At 40.9% G+C, this 17,574-nt stretch overlaps 1 protein-coding gene across 2 annotated transcripts in view; it reads left to right on the plus strand.

Moving 5' to 3' along the window:
- The window catches only part of SWAP70 (switching B cell complex subunit SWAP70), a 41,825-nt gene that overhangs the window by 16,733 nt on the left and 7,518 nt on the right, over positions 1-17,574 (plus strand). Inside the window, exons 4-7 of one of the 2 annotated variants that reach the window (XM_030039311.2) lie at positions 8,351-8,578; positions 12,099-12,245; positions 12,516-12,624; positions 13,977-14,158. In XM_030039311.2, the coding sequence (XP_029895171.1) occupies positions 8,351-8,578; positions 12,099-12,245; positions 12,516-12,624; positions 13,977-14,158 (666 nt within the window). The remainder of the gene's footprint in view (positions 1-8,350; positions 8,579-12,098; positions 12,246-12,515; positions 12,625-13,976; positions 14,159-17,574) is intronic. The other variant, XM_041129370.1, reaches the window with a different exon arrangement.

Consider the following 17,574-nt stretch of genomic DNA (forward strand, 5'->3'; position numbering starts at 1 on the left):
TTCCATATTTCATAGCTGCTGCTGTTTGCTTTCCTTCCCATCCTTAATGTCCAGGGTTAACCTGTGTTGCTCTTCTACTTGGATTATTTTTAAAATTCTTAGGGTGGGTCTGTGTCTGCGTCTCCTTGATTATGGCAACATTTAAATTGTGCAATACTGTTTAAAGAAAGCTTATAGAGCCTGACAAAGAAAGGCTGCTCTGTTCTTATCATATACAATGCCTGTATTCACTCTGACCTTTTGCCTTAGACCACACAGGTAATGTAATCAGCTGGTGGAGGAATGCTGTCTGTGGAATGCACTCCTTTCTGGTTTGCATTCATCCTCCTTGGGTTCTCTGTGCTTCTGGAAAATTCCACATTTGTTCATTTACCCTTTTACACAAAATTCCAAAAGTAAAGATGCAAAGTTGCAATTTCAGTCAGTTTTACTTCTTCTCTGTGTGACCTTCCATACCTGCCTTTTAAGTTTTTATGTCTGGGGTTTTTAAAGTTAAATCTAAACTCCAGATTTGCAAAACTTTTATTTGTACAAACTTATAGTTGTTGTCTTAGTGCTGAGAATTTCTACCCGAAAATAACGCTTTTCAGTATTATTGAAAAATGATACTGGTACCTAGTAAAGATATTTTTCTTTCCATTTACTTTTCAGGCCTCTTGAGTTCATAATAAAGCTTGATTATATATTTAGTCTTCACCACTTTATGTTGCATCCTTTCATTTAATTACAAAATGGCTTGCACATCATGTATAAAGTGGGGGGATTTTTGCAAAGTGAAGAACAGAGGAGAGGGTGATGGAAGCATCACTGTTCTGTGATGTTTATGTTTTGGTGAGAGCAATGTAAACCTCTCAGGTGACTATAGCTTCCCAGCCGGGGAGCAAGCTTTCCTTCCCTCCCCGTCTGTTGCTCTTAGCGCTGGCTGAGAATATTGCGACACACAATTTACTGCAGTTTCTGGCTTGGAGTCCTTTGTGTGGGATCCAGCTGTTTCCCCTCCTCCCTCCCTTCCACCTCATAGGCTTTTGGGTTTCAGAGATTTTGTTTCCCCTTTATAAGTAACTAGGAAACTTGCCTCATACTTTCAGGTTGGAAGGGTGATCCCTTGAAGATTTTTGCATCCCATCTTGTGGATGGGAAGATTAAATAGAGAGAATGTCTTAGGTTTGCAGTGTATGTGTTGATACAACTTCATGTGGCCATGAGGATGCCTTTTCCTCCTCCTTGGAGGAGCTTCTCTTTGAGACCTGCTTGGGGGTCTGATTTTCCTTTTTTTTTTTTTTTTTTTTTTTTTTTTAAATGAGGTAAGTGGTTTCTGCACTCATTTGAACAATTTCATATCTGGAAAACTCTCCTGCTTGCATGCAGTTTCACCTTTGTGCTGACTAAAGATTGAGGCTGCTGTCCTTCCTTCTTGCCCGTATTGTGTACTTTTGGACTAGTGCTGCTGTGCTAGATCTTTCATATTAGACAGCTAATTGTGGTGGGGCTGTTACCCCCATCTGCAAAATGTTAAGTCTTGATTCCCTGCCCAGGTGTTGAACAGGCAGCAAATTGGGAACAGCTGCAGCTCAACCAGAGAAGGGAAAACAGGCTGCTCTGGAAAGGTTTCAGAGATGCAGGCTGAGGAAAGCTTTAGAAAGAGCAAAGTGAGGAAAGCTGTTACAAAGAGGGAATTTGAAAGCAGTAGAGAGGTGACAAAAGGGCCAGAAGTTGCTTGTTTAGTAGAGGCCGGACAGAAAGCCAGAGGCAGTCTCGCCCACGCTCCTCACCTGCTGTGGAAAGAGAGATGGCAGCCCTGCACTTGAGGGAAATAAGGTTAGTAAAATCCAGCATGGGGAAGGGCTTTGGTTGGTGTGTGCACTTTTGGGATGCGACTTCAAGCTTGAGAGGATCCTTCTGTTATGGGGAGAAGTCGGGTCACAGAGAGACGGGAGCTGGTGGCTGTGCAGGGCGCTGGGATTCAGCTGGTAACGGCCTTGTGCTCCAGTGTTGCTTCTGCTGGCTACTGGTGGGCAGCTGAGAGCAGTTAGGAGAGTTGGAAAGGAGCAGAGATCCATGAATGTCTACTTTGCAAAGGTGCTCATGTCCCAGGAAAATGCAAAATGGCATCAAATCTGAAGGCTCCCTCCCCTTTCAAGTGAGAAGCCTTGGTATGCGCAAAGTAGAACACTTCTGTGAACTGGGTAAATGTGGTATTTCAAAAAGATACAGATGGACTGGAGGAAAATGCTGTATTTTGTCTGCTCTAGTTAAAATTAATCCTGATGGCCAGCTTTCAGAGTTAGTACAATTCTCGGCTAACAGCAGAATTGCCCCCTGGTGCAGGGGCAGAGCTTTACCAAGGAGCTGTACTGGTAGTGCGCCTGGAAAGCGGGGGGCCGGGTGGGAGCTCCTTCCCCTCCCCGCAGCTGCTCTGTTCCACTAGATCATATGAGATGCAGACATCCAAGTGTGTCTTTCCTTCAGCTCTCACAGGCATTACCCCTTCCATGAGAAGGATAAAATAAAGGGAAGAAAGGTGGAGAGAACTGTAGCCACAAGAGGAGAACTATTTCTAGTCTGTCATGAGCTTTCCTTACAACTAACTGACTTCTTAGTTGTTACAGACTCATTTGTGTGCCTTGGTATTGTTTAACCAGATGTTTTCTGTTTTGTAAAAAGGTTTCCAAACACTTCCCCTTTCTTATTTCTGGACATGTGACTGCAGCCTTGGGAATGCTTTATCGCCTGAAAGCTGTGGTATGTGGTTAGCTGTGTTTCTGGGCCATCCTTAATGGTGAAACTCACAGATACGTACACTGCAAGCTGTGTATTCTTTGTGTGTTGTAATCTAGTGTTCACATTGACTTGTTTTAAATAAGCCAAATGTATTTGCTGTCTTTGCTTTTTAAGCCTGGCTTCTTGAAGAAAGATGATTTGTACAGTTATTTTTTGCTTGTCCTCTAGACTTCAACTGTATCAACATGTGGCATTTCTAGTCCTCCTAGTTAGGACAAGGAGGGTTCAAACCTTGTGTGGCTTTCTGTGCATTTGAAAATGAGGTGATTTTTTTTAGACTGAGGAGGTGAGAGTCTGAAGCTGTCCAGTGGTGATTCTTGTGGTGGCATTTCTTGCAGAAAAAGTTTTTTTTGTGACTATGTTTGCTTACTTGTTCTGCATTCTAGTATCAGAAACTGCTACAGTGAATGAAATACTGGGAATTGAACCTTGGCCATTCAGAAATAAAATCAAAACTGATACAACTAGGATGAAAGCTGCTCGTGCAGGGTTTTAATTGACCCATGATCTCTACAAGTTGATGATGATGGTTAGAAAGATTTTTAGTCATGACTTGCATCAGTTCTTCCCATTTCACTACTCTTTTCCTTGATTGCTGCAAAAAATAAGACAGTTTTCAGCTTATGCAGCAGGTTGTCCTTGGGATTTACATGTTTACACATTACACTGTGTTTTGAGTTGACCTTTATTATACTACTTAATGCTAATGCAATTTAAAAATGAACACAGTTCTATTGGTGGAAGGGAAGAAACAAATATTTGACTTCAAAGTATGTGGTGTTCTGGGATGCAAAAAAGGAATTGATGATGACTGTGGAAGGGGATATGATTGCTTTCATGTCTCTTGCCTAGTAACCTGTGCTTCCACAGAATTTTGTACAATATGAATAGACTTTTTTTACATCTGCTCTGTTAATACCACAGACCTTATTTGAATAGTATGAACCAGAATAGCCTTGTCTGCTGTGCTCTGCTGGGCATGAAGGCCTCCTTGACATTATTTTTCATTTTTCATCTTCTGAGAGACGCACTTGTATATCAGAAAAACGTGAAACATCTATGATACTTAATTCCCCATGGAGGATAGTGCCAGGAATACCTGGAAAAGAAAAACAAATAGGTATTGAAACATGGGAAAAGAAAGTGCCCTCTGAAAGGAGATACCAAACAGGCTGCATAGCTCATGTTAAAGGGTCTCTGTTCTTTGTATTATTTTTGCTTTCTCTTGGTAAAATTCCGACTGAGAAGTTTCTGTTGATTTGAGATGGAAGCTGTTTTTCATACTGTGGAGCCAGTTGGTCCATACTGGTGTATGTGTAGCGTTAGCAACCCCGCCGTGTTTTTACATCCGTATCTGAAAGTAAGGTCCAGTCAGAATAGCAGCAAACATTGCTCGCGTTTGCTTTTCAACACTCTACTTTTTAGCCACAAGAGGAGGTTATGTTTAAGCCAGTAGACTTAATTTGTCAGTTATTTGCTGAGTTGACATGTCTCTTTGTGGAGGAGGGGAAATGTCGTTTGGTCTCAGAGGTTCCTCATTTGAGCACATAATGAATGGTCTCTTATTTGCTTCCACACTGATCCAACTTATTTCTTTGTATTTACCTCTCACTGTTCCATATTTATACCCCACCACAACTTTCAGCGTTGTAATTGAGCAGAAATGTTAGATAAAATTTTTCTGGGGAGTTTGGTTAGCCATGTACTTCTCTGAATGCAAGATAAAGCTTGAATTTTTTTTATTTTAGAAATTAAATTGTAATATGCACAGATCCTTTTTCAGTTAAGAAGAGTTAATGTATTTTAAAATAATGAGATATTTTATGTACTTTAATGGGATTATAGGATATTTTTGTTCATGTTAGTGACTTGTAGATGGGGGTTAGCAGACTTAAATGTTTAAATCTGTTCTAATAAAATAAGATAAAATGTGTACAAATGACATTAAAGGAAAGGATATATTGACTTATTTTTAGTGCATTAACGTGTACTAGCCAAGAGTTTTGCATTGCTTCTTTTCCAGACCATTAGCTTGATATATGTTTTGTTCATATGGCTTGAGCAAAAAAAGTGAAAAAATCTATTCAGGTATGATTTTTTTGTGTGTCCCTTTGTCTGCAAGTCCGTCCTAGTACTTTGAGATAATTAACCAGAGGAATTTGAGAGCTGCATGCCTCAAGCAGTGTAATAGGTTGTGAAATCTTGGAACAATACATTTTAAAGTTAGAGTTCATTAAGTTTTAATGATTTTTTTTTTTTAATTACTGTCTATCATTTTGACAGGTATATTATCTACCTAATTAAGCCTCAGTTACTTTAGCTTTCCTTTCAGCCAAAGTACAGGATTGTAGTTCAGAACTGATGCTGCTCGGAGGGACGGAGCTGAGTGGCAGAATGTGTTTTGAACACAGGGGAAAAAAGTTACTCTGGCATTGATGCCAGAGTTCATTTCAGCTCATCAAATCCAGGTTTTAGGGGGTTTGTTCTGAAACAAGCTTACAGTGCTACTGTTCTTGCATGCTGTGAAGGGCTCTCTTGGGTTGTTTTTTTCTATAAAACTTGTCTGGAGTAGGAAGTAAGCTGCTTCCTGCCTTTAACTGAATGCTGAGGATTTATGGTAGTTGATGCTCAAAAGCCTTGGATTAGTTTTTTAACTTAAGGATTTTGGAGAGTAAAAATCAGCAAAGCATATTTTAAAGATTTTTAAAGGAATTGGTTACTGAATTTTACAGAAATCTAGTAAAAGTTGTATGTTGGCTGCTTGGGAGGGCATGCTAAAATTTCCTTGCTATCATGTGAGTGTATTAACTTCAGTGATTCAGCGCCGTGTGTGGAACCACTGCGAAGCACCGTTTTATGACTTGTCCTGGTGAATAGTCTGAATACGAGCAGCGGTGAACACCGCTCCGCAGAGCCCGGGCACTGCGGCAGCAGGCGGCCCGTGCCGCCCTCTGCGCCCCGCCGCGCAGAGCCTGCGTGGAGGGGGCGAAGCGGGTGTGCAGGTGTGCCTCCCTGGGGCTGCGTTCCTCAAATGGCAGACGGGCACAGCACAGAGCTGAAAGTCATCTTAGCTGATTACCGTAAACCTTGTACCCTGTGTTAGTTGCACCTGTCTACAGTTTGAATGCCACTTTTGCAGAGGCCTCCGTTCAGATCGTATCTTTGCTAGTAAGAATTGCATGAGGAGCTAAAAGTACTTAAATGCCTTATTTGGTGAAGCTGAAATGAAAAGCAATGCTCTTCACGACTTCTGTACCCACCCTGGAGGTGTATGCTGCGCCTGGCTAGCCTGTCTTCTCGTAAGACAATCCTTACGAGGAGGATACGAGAGCCACATCTTATGTGCTTCCTGCTCATTCAGCAGAGCAGGAACTTTCCTCTAGACTGTGCAGCAGCTTTAAGTAGCTTCTCCATTTTGCTGTAGCATTAGTCCATGTGCTACTAGAGCAGGGGCTGTAAGACTAAGAACAGTTACTGAGCTGAAATAAGAAGAAAAGCCCACCCTTCCGTAGGATGAATTTGGTAATTTACTGCATTGCCAGATGAGTGTGTTCAGTTACACACTTGTGTGTTTCTTGATCATAGATGTGAGGGAAAGGAGGGGATTTGCCTGTACCTGTTGCAAGAGAGAGAAGCAGCAGCCACAAAATCGGTATGTGCTTCATCAAAACCTTGCGGCCTGGGAGTCCTTGTGGTGAAATGTTCTGGGGAAAGAACACCTCTTTACTTCTTTGTACTTGCAAATCTCTTAGGTAGATGCTGCTGGGAGCTCAAAAGCCTATTAGACCAGCTGAAAGGTGACTCTGAGGTGTAGCTGGAAAGTTAATTTATTCTGCGGTGAAACATCCTCTGGCTCTCTCAGCCAGGGTTTTTCTTACCTGTAGGAGAAATTACATTGTGTTTTCAAGCAGTGCGGAGGAACAAACCTCCATTTTGCTGGAGGGGCAAACCAGCATTGATGTTTAGAAAAATGAAGTCCTAGAAATCATTTGATTTCCACCACTTTTCAATGAGGCGCGTTCACGCTGTACACCTTGGTCAGTTTTGATAATGGGATTCAGACCCCTGAGTTGCTTAGCATTTCCAAAACCACACCTAAAATAGGTAAACTGAAAGTGGAGCAGACCGTCCTGAAGGACTAAGCTTCAGAGAAGCAGCACTTAAGGAAATCCATGTCATTTCCACGTGCACAGAGAGAACCCGAAAGGATGGTGTTGCCTTCCCTCCCCACCTCGGCGGGGCAGCGTGCAGCTCCCACCCTGTCGCATCCCGCACGCCTGTGGAGAAGCGTGGCAGCCAGGATGAGCCCTCGCCTGCGGTTTTGTGGACTGACCTACTGGGAGGTGGTTCTGCGCTGGCTTTGCGGTGGCTGCAGAGAAAGGCCAGCCCTTGGGAGAGCTGGTGCTGCCCTGTCCCTGCGGTGGGCTGGTGCAGGAGGGCGCTCCGGTGCGGGGTGACCGAGCACCCTCTCCCCAGCCTTCCTCCTTAGGGAGGTGCTGCCGGCTTTACTGTCTGCCTCGGCTGGTTGTTGAAGGCAGTCACGTTCCCTGCAAAGCTGGCGAGGACACGCAGTGAGCCTTACTTAAAATAGCAGAAGGCCACATTTGCTTGGTCTGTCTTCAAAACTGGGTTAAATGCTGTAATTGGTATCCTGTGACTTCCGTCACAGAAACTTAGAAGCATGGCTTTTACTTTATTGTGTAGAGGTCTTTGTAGGACAGCTCTCTCCAATTATTTTGTTTAATAGTCATCAAAAGCGTTTTACATGTGCTCAAAGCTGTAGATGGGCTTAGTTTAGAATACTGCACTGTTTAAAGAGCTAACAGTGATGAGGTTAAAAACAACATAAAAAAATAGACAAAAGAAGAAACCCAGGCTTCTTTCCCTCTTTCATTCTTGTGTTTATTTTTACTAGCGTTATTAGTGTTATTGCCCTGTGTCTGGCAATGCTTACAGAATGATGAAAGATTAAAGGAAAAGGAGAGTTTATTTTGGAAACAATAAATGTGGATGTGAAAAATTTGTTCTTTTACTTCTCTTGATACATCTGCCAAGATTGTGTCCAGTGGTGGAGTGCTTGAGAGCTGGAGAAGAGGGGTCAGGTGAAGACTAAGATACCTGATCGTACCTTGGTAGTTTTTCATTTCACTTCTTGTCCAAACTGTCATCTTTTCTTATTTTTTCTAATTTGTTTGCTTTTTATCTTACAAGAATACTTTTTGAAACTTCATGGTTTCTCACACTTCAGTCATCATGGTTTGGAAGCTGTTGCAGGGAAGGTCCCATGTGTTCTGTAGGAATCTGAAATACTGAAAGAGGCTGTCAGGTTCAATTCTTTGTTTCTTTACTATGAAGAGAGTAGCTGCGGGATGGGCTCAGCAGTCAAGAGGTCAATGGAGATGGGAGCCTAAAATCTTTCTAATTAAACCACCTACATTTAGGGGCCTACATGTGAACGTAGGAATCTAGCTGTAATGACAGTCTCTAGAGAAGCTTAGTTAACAGCTCTGAAACATTTGATTTCCATGCCTGCTGAAAATGATTAATTTCTGTTTGTATTTCTCTACAGATTGAATATTTACTTAAAAAACTCACCGAAGCAATGGGAGCAGGCTGGCAGCAAGAGCAGTTTGACCATTATAAGATCGCTCTGAACACCAGTCGAGAAGGTCTTTCTGCATGGGAGCTGATTGATCTCATTGGAAGTGGGCAATTTAGTAAAGGGATGGACCGACAGACAGTGTCCATGGCAATCAATGAAGTCTTTAATGAGCTCATATTAGATGTACTCAAACAGGTAAGAACGGCAGAGAACTAATGTTTTAAAGTAGAACAGTTTATTGGATAATTAGAAAATGTTCAACTTTTACTGACATTTCTTTACCTGATGGATAATGAGCAGGGCAAGGTTAGGTAAATTACTTATAAGGGTTCTTTAATATGAGCTTATTTTTAGAAAAGAGAAATTGTGCTGCTGTTCAGATTGTTGTAATTGTTGCAGTATTATGAATGAGATGCTTGTTGGGAGAGTTCGTTTTTTAGAAAGTAGAAGTGTGCTCTGACTTGGAATACAGCCGTTGTTACAGTAGTATCAACTCCTTGTTAGCTGACAGACTAGCTGCAACACACTGTCAGTTCTTAAACTGGTGACAACTCTTCAGTCTTTGAAAATGCTTTTTTCTAGTTTCAGTTACATTGTAGCAAATATAAGTTGTGCTGATGATAACCTCTGTATTCAGACAAGGGGGTCTGGACAAAGGTCCTGCTCCAGCTGAAAGGTCTGCTTCTAAGTTGCCCCACTTCAACAGGGCAAAGGTGTAGAAGAGCTCCAGAGCGCTCTCCCTTCTTCTTCTGCTTAGCAGGCTACGTGACCGACAGCTTATTTACCTGTACTCAAACACAAGAAGGCCTTTATATTCTTAGCAAACTTCTGTCAATCTTCAGTTTCTTCAGATTGCTGGATTATTGGTTTAGGAATGGCTTTAAAACTGCATTTCTTTCATGGGAAGTATAAATATCACAGGGACCTGAGGGGTCACAGCAGAGCTTACCTAGAGAGCTATTTAAAAATTACTTTTACCTGACAGAGAATTTTTTTCATCTTTGATTTCTTGGCGAGGAGAGAAACAAAGGCTTTCTTGGCAGGCTTTCCTAAGCTGTTCTGAAGAAATCATCAGAAGGTCTTGGCACAGGAAATTCTTTCAGAATATCCACAGAACAATGCAAAAGTCTATTTTTGTTAACTGCTGGTTGCCTGTTGGAGGTGAGGGCTGGGGACACATACAGTCAGTTGAGGGCAAAATGAAGTCATTCTGCTATTTAATACCATGAAAATAAAATAACCAGTGTCAGGTCAGTCCTTCCACTTGAAACTTGTGAGGAAATCAGATTTCTTTTCAGTTTTGATACTGCATTGTGTCTCTCTCCTCCCCGCACCCCACCCCTTTTTTTTTTTTTTTTTTTTTTACTGTCTCCTTTCTTTCCTCTCTTGGTGGCTGGGCCTCTTTCTCAAGGATGTCTGAGTGCCTCTGAATGGTTCCTTGACACTTAAAAATAGCTTGTGTCAAGATTTGGCCCAGCGCCTCCTGGACAGTCGCTGGCCTCATGGAGAACGGAGTTCCCCTTGTGACTTACAGAGGTCTGGTTTGGTCACAGCTTGTACCGTGATACCTTGTTGATTCACAGAATCATCCTGTTTATTGCAGTATGTGATTACTTCCAGGTATTAATTAATGACATACTGTATCGTAGCCAAGTCTCATACTACCCTTTTTACTGTACAGTTATCCTGGATCTCCAACACTTATGGCTGGTAGCAGTAATGATTAAATTTGTGATATTTAGTTTTCTGAAAGACATGTCCTTCATGTGATAGTGTGTGAAAAGATCCCCAGGAGCTGTCAGTGGGCTCTTCGAAGATGAGAAGCATCTGATGCACAGAAATAATAGATAAAGACTTTGCAGAAATTTGAGGGGAAAATATCAGTCTGACTTGGCTTTGGAAACAAATTTAGTATGTCAGGAAGGGGAAAAACACCTGGTTATGACTTAAACTGTGCAAGGCATGAAAGAGTGAAGCTGTGGGAGTCCTTCACACACCTTTGCGACCACCCAGACTTTGGACCTGAGTATGGAGGTGGCAAACAAAGCTGTTTCTCTGCACATTCCTGTTTTGGAGCGAGGGGGTGGGATAGCACAAGGGAATAGGCATGGCCTTGGCTCTGGCCACGTTTAACTGGCTAGAAAAGCTGAGCACAGATAATGTGTGTGGGTTGTTTCTTTTTTGTTTGTTTTTTATAAACAAAAGAGCTTCTCCAACTGTCCTGAAATTTTCCCTGTCAGACCTGTACAGAAAGATGCCTTTGACTTAAATATGCCACAGCACATTTGTTTGTTTGCTTGTATCCAAAATTGCTATAGCTAAAAGGCATTACAGAAAAATGTTCCTTGGTCTCCTTTCCAACTTTTCAGTCCTCTTGATCTGGAATACTTTGAGTACAGTGCTTTCTGTGTGGCTTGTTCATAGCTATAGTGATGTAGGTGTTTCAGTTTCATCTGTGATTTGACTTTTTTCCAAAGTTAGGAGTCAGACAAAAGTACGTAAGTAATTGGGGAATATGGTTTCAGAAATGGCAGGTATAGCTGAAATGCTAGCAAACTTTGAAACTCTAGATTAAAAACTGACTAGGTCACAGCAGCACCCCTGATAAGACCACTAAAAATCAAATTCCTGAAAGAATGACCAATTATTATATCATTCCCTGTGCACCCTCTTTTCCATGAGATGGTTTTTAAATTGCTGTAGCCACCCTGGATAATGTATAACGGGGTTACAAATGTAACTGCACTTAGTATTGCTGCTTATATTTTAGATATGTTAATATTCAATAGAGACAAACTTGGATGATTTGGTCATGATACCAGCCCTATTTATTGTCATTACAGAAGATTATAATTTTTATTCCTTTATTTGTATAAAGCTCAGTGACAAAGTAGGGGCTTCTCTTCCTTCTTTTAAAATAGTCTTGTTAAGGCTTGCAAGTGTTTTTTCTCATATAGAAAGTTGAGCGGATCATCTTTCAAGAAAAATAAAATACTATGAGTGAAATCTTGGCATTATTTAAATCAAAGTACAACTCTGTTCCTTTAAGGGAAAATCTGGGCTTCACCGATGTTCCCATATCTAGTCCAGTAAAGGTGCCAGGAGTATGGTTCTGTTATCAGTTTCTCTAACACACTCACTGAAGTTTCCTATATGGGATCGCTTCTTCGATGGGGTGCAGCTAAATGAGTGTGTTGCCAGGGTGCAGCCATTCCCGAGACAGCGGTGCTTCTGCTTTGTCCCTGGGACTATCCTGTAACAGGTTGGATTTACAGTGCATAGGTGCAGGCCCACATCTGTCACTGGGGTGTGCATCCACACAGGACTGATTTTTAATAACAGCTGTCATTAAAGTGTTACAGGTGAGTCTTAGCGATGGCAAATGTCTCTGCTTGACTGAAGAAAATTAAATAGTAAAGGTCATTAAAGAGGACCGAAGAGTCACAATAATGACTTGATAATGACATAATAATTATTGTTCAGTTCTTCATATAACCCAGTTACTTAAAAACTGTACAGAAGAACAGCAAATAGTTTCTCATGGGCTAAACAATTAGCAGTGTGCTGGTATTAGGAATGGAAGTGTGTAGGTGAAGTATGTAGGGCCTTGAGCTAACTTTTCTGTGTGCTCTATTGGGCCTTTAAGCCGCATAACCAAAAGACCAGGCGGTTCAACAGAGGCCAGGCATTTCAGCTGATCTGTTGCTTTTTACAGGGCTATATGTTGAAAAAAGGTCATAAAAGGAAAAATTGGACGGAACGATGGTTTGTGCTAAAACCCAATATTATTTCCTACTATGTAAGTGAAGATTTAAAGGACAAGAAGGGAGACATCATACTAGATGGCAACTGTTGTGTAGAGGTAAAAAAAAAAACAAAACACCAGCATCAAAAACTATGAATATCTCTAAAGATAAGAATTAATCCTTTTTCGTGTGCGGGATGGACTCCTGATATCTTTCGTTAATGGAATTTTTTTACTTTTTATATAAACAGTTCATAAAAGCTCTTTTTATAGAGGTTCTTAGTACTGTTATTTGTAGCTCTGTAACAGATGACTGCATATGTGGGGCTTGACAATGTAACTTAGATTTCAGTGTTTGCAAGGCTAATCCTTTGTTACCCATTCTAGGCCTTGCCTGACAAAGATGGAAAGAAATGCCTTTTTCTGATAAAATGTCTTGATAAAAGCTTTGAGATCAGTGCCTCTGATAAAAAGAAGAAGCAGGAGTGGATTCAAGGTGAGGTTTCAAAAATCTTAGCTACATGAAAGTTAAGGTAAGCTGAAGTCTTACAGCCATGCTTTACTCAAATTTGAAATTCTTGGTCTTGTGATTTTTGGTGTCTGTTTTGGGCACATGAAAAGGATCTTTAAGGAGCCTGAGACTCAGGAAGAACTAAGGATCCACGTAAGGGGAATTGGTTTCTGTCATTTATGTGCCTCAATTTAGGCAGCCATAACCAAAATGAAATGGATATTATTGTTGTTTGCATTTTCTATGTTGGCTGTACTTCTAGGGATGGGGAAGGGAAGGGGAATACATTGTAAATTGTTGCTTTTGAGGAGAAAGTGAAAGCTTGTTCATTTCAGCATCATAAAATACTGGCTTTGCTTTTACAGTTTTGCCTGAGGTAGTATGGTTTGCTCAGCTGAGGATAAGGCTGGGAATTGAGGCTTCCTTTTCTGTTCCCATGGTGAAGGTACTCCTTCTGTGAGACCTTCCCAGATATGTGCTGAGTGATAGTTATACGCATCTTTTGCGGAGTTAGGTAGAAGCCCTTGCAAACCCACTGTTGCCAATGCCATTGAAGTAGGTACGGCATTTAAATATTTGGAGCTGTGTGCTTTCATTTGCACTTCCCTCTTTACCTAAAGCATGTGTTTAATTGCACCAAAGTCTGATGTATGATGAATGATTACTTACTTCCAAAAGGAGATCTTTTTTCAGTTGTAGTAGGTGAATAAAATATCAAAATCACCTGCCACTCCTCAGTTTTGCCCTCTCAATATTTCCTCACTGAATATAAGTGAATGAGAGCTACTTTCTTACTGGGAGAAAGTTTTCCCTTGGAGTATCAGTAAGAATAAAGGGTTTAAGGTTGGTTCTAGGGAAGTAAGTGATGTATATTTTAGATAACATCTTACTGCTTGATTCGAGTCACTGAATCTACATAGTAAGAAATCTTGAAGCATTGGGTTTTGGTTTTTGGTTTGTTTTTTTGGGGGTTTTTTTTGTTTGGTTTTTTTTTTGCGGCTAGGCATACAAGTGACTTGTATGTCCACTGCCTGTTAGAAATCAATATTGGAGCTGACATAATGCATTGGAATTGCCATACTGTATCTTTGTGGCACAGAACCAATATTGAAAGCTAAGTGTCTTTCACTTTTGGTTTGTGTTGACACGTAGCCTGGTGAGAATTAGGAGAAATGACAACAGTTATTTCTGATGTAAAAATATATTACCCCTCCCCCCTCCCCCCCAAAACAACACAACACCACTAGTATTCATTCACTAAGGCTATCCAGAAAGTTTAGCATTTCCCTTCACTGGTGTTCTCTTCTTCTCCCTTTGTCTTGCACGCTCCTTTCCAGCCATACAGACCACTGTAAACCTGTTGAGAGCAGGGAGCCCTCCACCCCACAAAGAAGCACGCCAAAAACGAAAAGAATTGCGCCAGAAGCTGTTAGCTGAGCAAGAAGAGCTGGAGCGGCAGATGAAAGAACTGCAAACGGCCAATGAGAACAAGCAGAAGGAACTGGAGACTGTGCGAAAGGTGGGAGTGGGAGCCGCTGACCTTCGAGCTTTCAGCTCCATCTCTGTGGTTGAGCTGGGCTTCTTGAAGTATAATTAGGCATCTATTTCCTGTTCAGGTGTTCAGATACACTGAGCGAACTCCTCCAGAGGAGGTGAGCTTGTGTCGGTGTCAGCCCCCTAAGCAAGTAGATCTGCTGGTTGAGCCTGCGGTAAAGCCTTCGGCAGTGACGGCAGCAGGTTCCTAAGGACTGTTCAGCACCCTCGGCGTAACTCACGTGGCCCAGCCCTGTCCCCTGTACCTATGAGGTTATTGTAAAGCTAGTGTAAAAGAAAACCCCAGCTGTGTGGATGCTGTTTGGGGACTGGAGAGTGTAGTATTTTCAGTGACTTGTGGGTGGTTTGTTTTTCTTTTCTGTCAGACGTGTCTCTCAAACTTGGGGCTTTCCATTAAGATTCTTATGTAGTTTTCCAAAGTTCTGTTATGTGAGTTGTATGTGTAGGGGAACTCTTCTCTTCACACAGACTATTCCAGAGATAGAAATTTAATTTACAAAGATGCCAAAGATGTAAAGTGATTTTGTGAGTAGGTATAGGCATAATTTTATTAGAGTAGTTTGGGAGAGATTTTTAGAGCTGGGACACATAGCAACCATTTACAAACTGTTTAAATGCATGTTCCTTGTAAATGCTGGATTGACTTCTAAAAGCCTGAGAATTGGACTTAGAAATTTCTGAGTATTAGCAGAAGACTTGTTGAATACATTATTTTCCTTGTAGACAGCTTCTTAGTCTAAATCTAATGACTGGCAGGAGACACCAAGGTGCCTTTGCTGTGGCTGCACACTCTTAACAGTAGATTGAACATGCTGATGGATCTTTGTGCTTTGGAACAACTGGTACCTCTGCAATAGTTCTCCACAGAGACTTGATTAGTATCCAGATATACTTCCTGTCTGCATCATTGCTTGAGGTTTTCATAAATGAAGAACACACTAATTTTAGCCCTCAGAAAATCTTTCATGATCTTTGCAGCAGGGGTTGGGGGGGAAGTTATAAATATTGTGAGAACATGTTAAAGGTGCTGAGTCTAGAAAGCAAATAAAATAATCCAAAATGTATCTTTTTAAAAGTCTTGTCATTAAGTCACAATTTGTGGTGAGGAGAAATTTGTCTTTTTTTAATGACCTTGCACTGACAGTACTGATGTGGGTATTATTCTGTTTGCCTTAAATGGAGTCTGACAGTGGAAAACCATTTTTTAAATTTAATTTTAGCATCTATATTCTACCATGTGCTTAAGATTCAGAATGCAAAATATGCTTTAAAGGATAGCCTGTGTTACCTGCAAGTTACTGGTAAGTAGTATACCCGTTAACAGAAATCATAGGGCTGGATGTTGGTGTTGAGCTTATTTTATTGAGAAAAAGTTTGGGGGAAGATAACATGAAAGCACCCCCAAAGGAGCAGTACAATGTTGACAGGCTTCAGGGAGTTGTAGAAATGACAATGGGTAAACTAAAGAGAGTTGCGACAAGAAGCATCTTTTGAAGTGGACTGGATTAAAATGACTTCTGAAGGAGAGCATTTAGTCTCTGACATGAACTACTGCACTTTGACTAAGTGGAATTAGTGGGAAGGTACTGTGTTGGAGGAACTTAAAGTGTTTGATTAGTTAGAAAAATGTTCTTCAAGGAAAAGGCTTTGTAAATGGTTCAGGAAACTGAATTGTTCTGGAAAGCTTAGTTAGATTTGCTCCTAATGGCAGTGAGCCACCACTTATGCAGCATCTGCCAAAGTGCACTCTGAGACTGGTTTGTATTTTGATAGCTACTGCAGTAGAAAACTTCAGAAGGATAAAAGCCTTTGTCTAAAATAGATTTTTTTTCATATTTTTAAATGGAATTTTGAGATACACACATTCAACAGACTGAAAGGTAAGTTTTTCTTGCCAAGAGAGCATGCACAAGACTTGTGCACCCTTTCTGTTTCAATTTGGGGTCTTGCATGGGCTTCAGAGACTGTGCTAACTAACCCCTGCTGGAATGGTGTGTTCCTGTTGATTCTCTCCCTGCATCCAACATTTGGGACTTTTCCCTAAACAGCAGAGTTGTTGCCAGTAACCTTACCTGCCAGATATTGATGTCCTCTGACATGAATTAAGCAGGAAGTTGCTGATAAAGAATGGACAAACAGTGTATTTTCTTGTTGAGCTCTCTGGCAAAAGCCTAGCACCCACCCTTGCCTGTGACTCTGCACTTTCGCCTCTCAGCTCAGTATTGGCAATGTTTGTTTAATTTCAAAGTGGGGAAGAAAATCAAAAGAAAATTTCACTTAAAATAGGCATCTTGGATTTGACTACAATTACATGCTTTTAAATGTTCTGGCAGAGGAGGAATACTGCTTCCAAAAGACTGGCATCATTTAAGCCTTTCAAAGGAGAGCAATTCTGTATTATCTTCTACAGCTTAAAAACAAACTAGGAGCCTTCTCCTTCCCTTCCTCCCATCTATTTCAGACTAGAGTGATATCACAAGCACTTAAAGGAATGAAAAGTGTAGTCTGGTGGTTTTAATCGTTTAGGCATCCCATTAGTTCATCTAGGTTGTGTGAGGGAAGGTGGTTTACATGTGGTACATTCCAAAAATACTAAAGATGATGGGTGCCCTGCTCTTTCTGAAGGTCTGTGGAAACAATTTCACCAGCCTAATATATTACAAAAGAAGGGTGCTTGGTTCCTGTTTCCTCTGAAGCATCAAATAAGTTTCTTAGGAAAATTCTGTGGAAGAATTATTTTTGTTTTCAGTATTGATAAAGTTTTGGCTGGTACTTGTACATTTCTAACCTTCCATGCATTCTAAAAATGCATGCTGTTGAAATCCTGATGAAAGGAAAAACTGTGACAACTATCTTTTATTTGTGAAATCAAGATGCAAAAAAAGTTAAATAAGTTGCAAGAAGGCGTGAAGGTACCAGCAGCTGTTTCCTAGGCCTTAGCTCTGACTAGGCTAATTTTTCCCCTAATTTCGAGTGATGATTATCAACTAGAATTATATTTACCTTACATGGCAATTTAGGGGATGTTAAAGGGATGTGATTCACAGTAGCACAATCACTTATTATAGTCAAAGTTTGCAGCACTTCTGCTTTCTCATGGCAATTTAGTGCTTCTCACTTCTGTTTCTGTATGAACTCTATGCATGCTGGCATGTTTTCACTGTTGGGACTCCTTTGCAGTCCTGCCTGCAATGTGGTTTTCCATAGTAGTTTTCTATCCCATATGAGATGGAGAAGGAAATATAGTGATTTCTATCGGTTGTGCAGAGCGAGACTCAAAGGAAACTTGGAGGAAGACTGATAATTGACTTTTCATTGGTAAATTTAGAATTGTCTTGCAAATAACAATATTAAAAATTAGATTTAGAGATTGGGAATAGC

The sequence above is a fragment of the Aquila chrysaetos genome, chromosome 16 (assembly GCF_900496995.4).
Source record: "Aquila chrysaetos chrysaetos chromosome 16, bAquChr1.4, whole genome shotgun sequence".
In the NCBI taxonomy this organism is placed as follows: Eukaryota; Metazoa; Chordata; class Aves; order Accipitriformes; family Accipitridae; genus Aquila; species Aquila chrysaetos.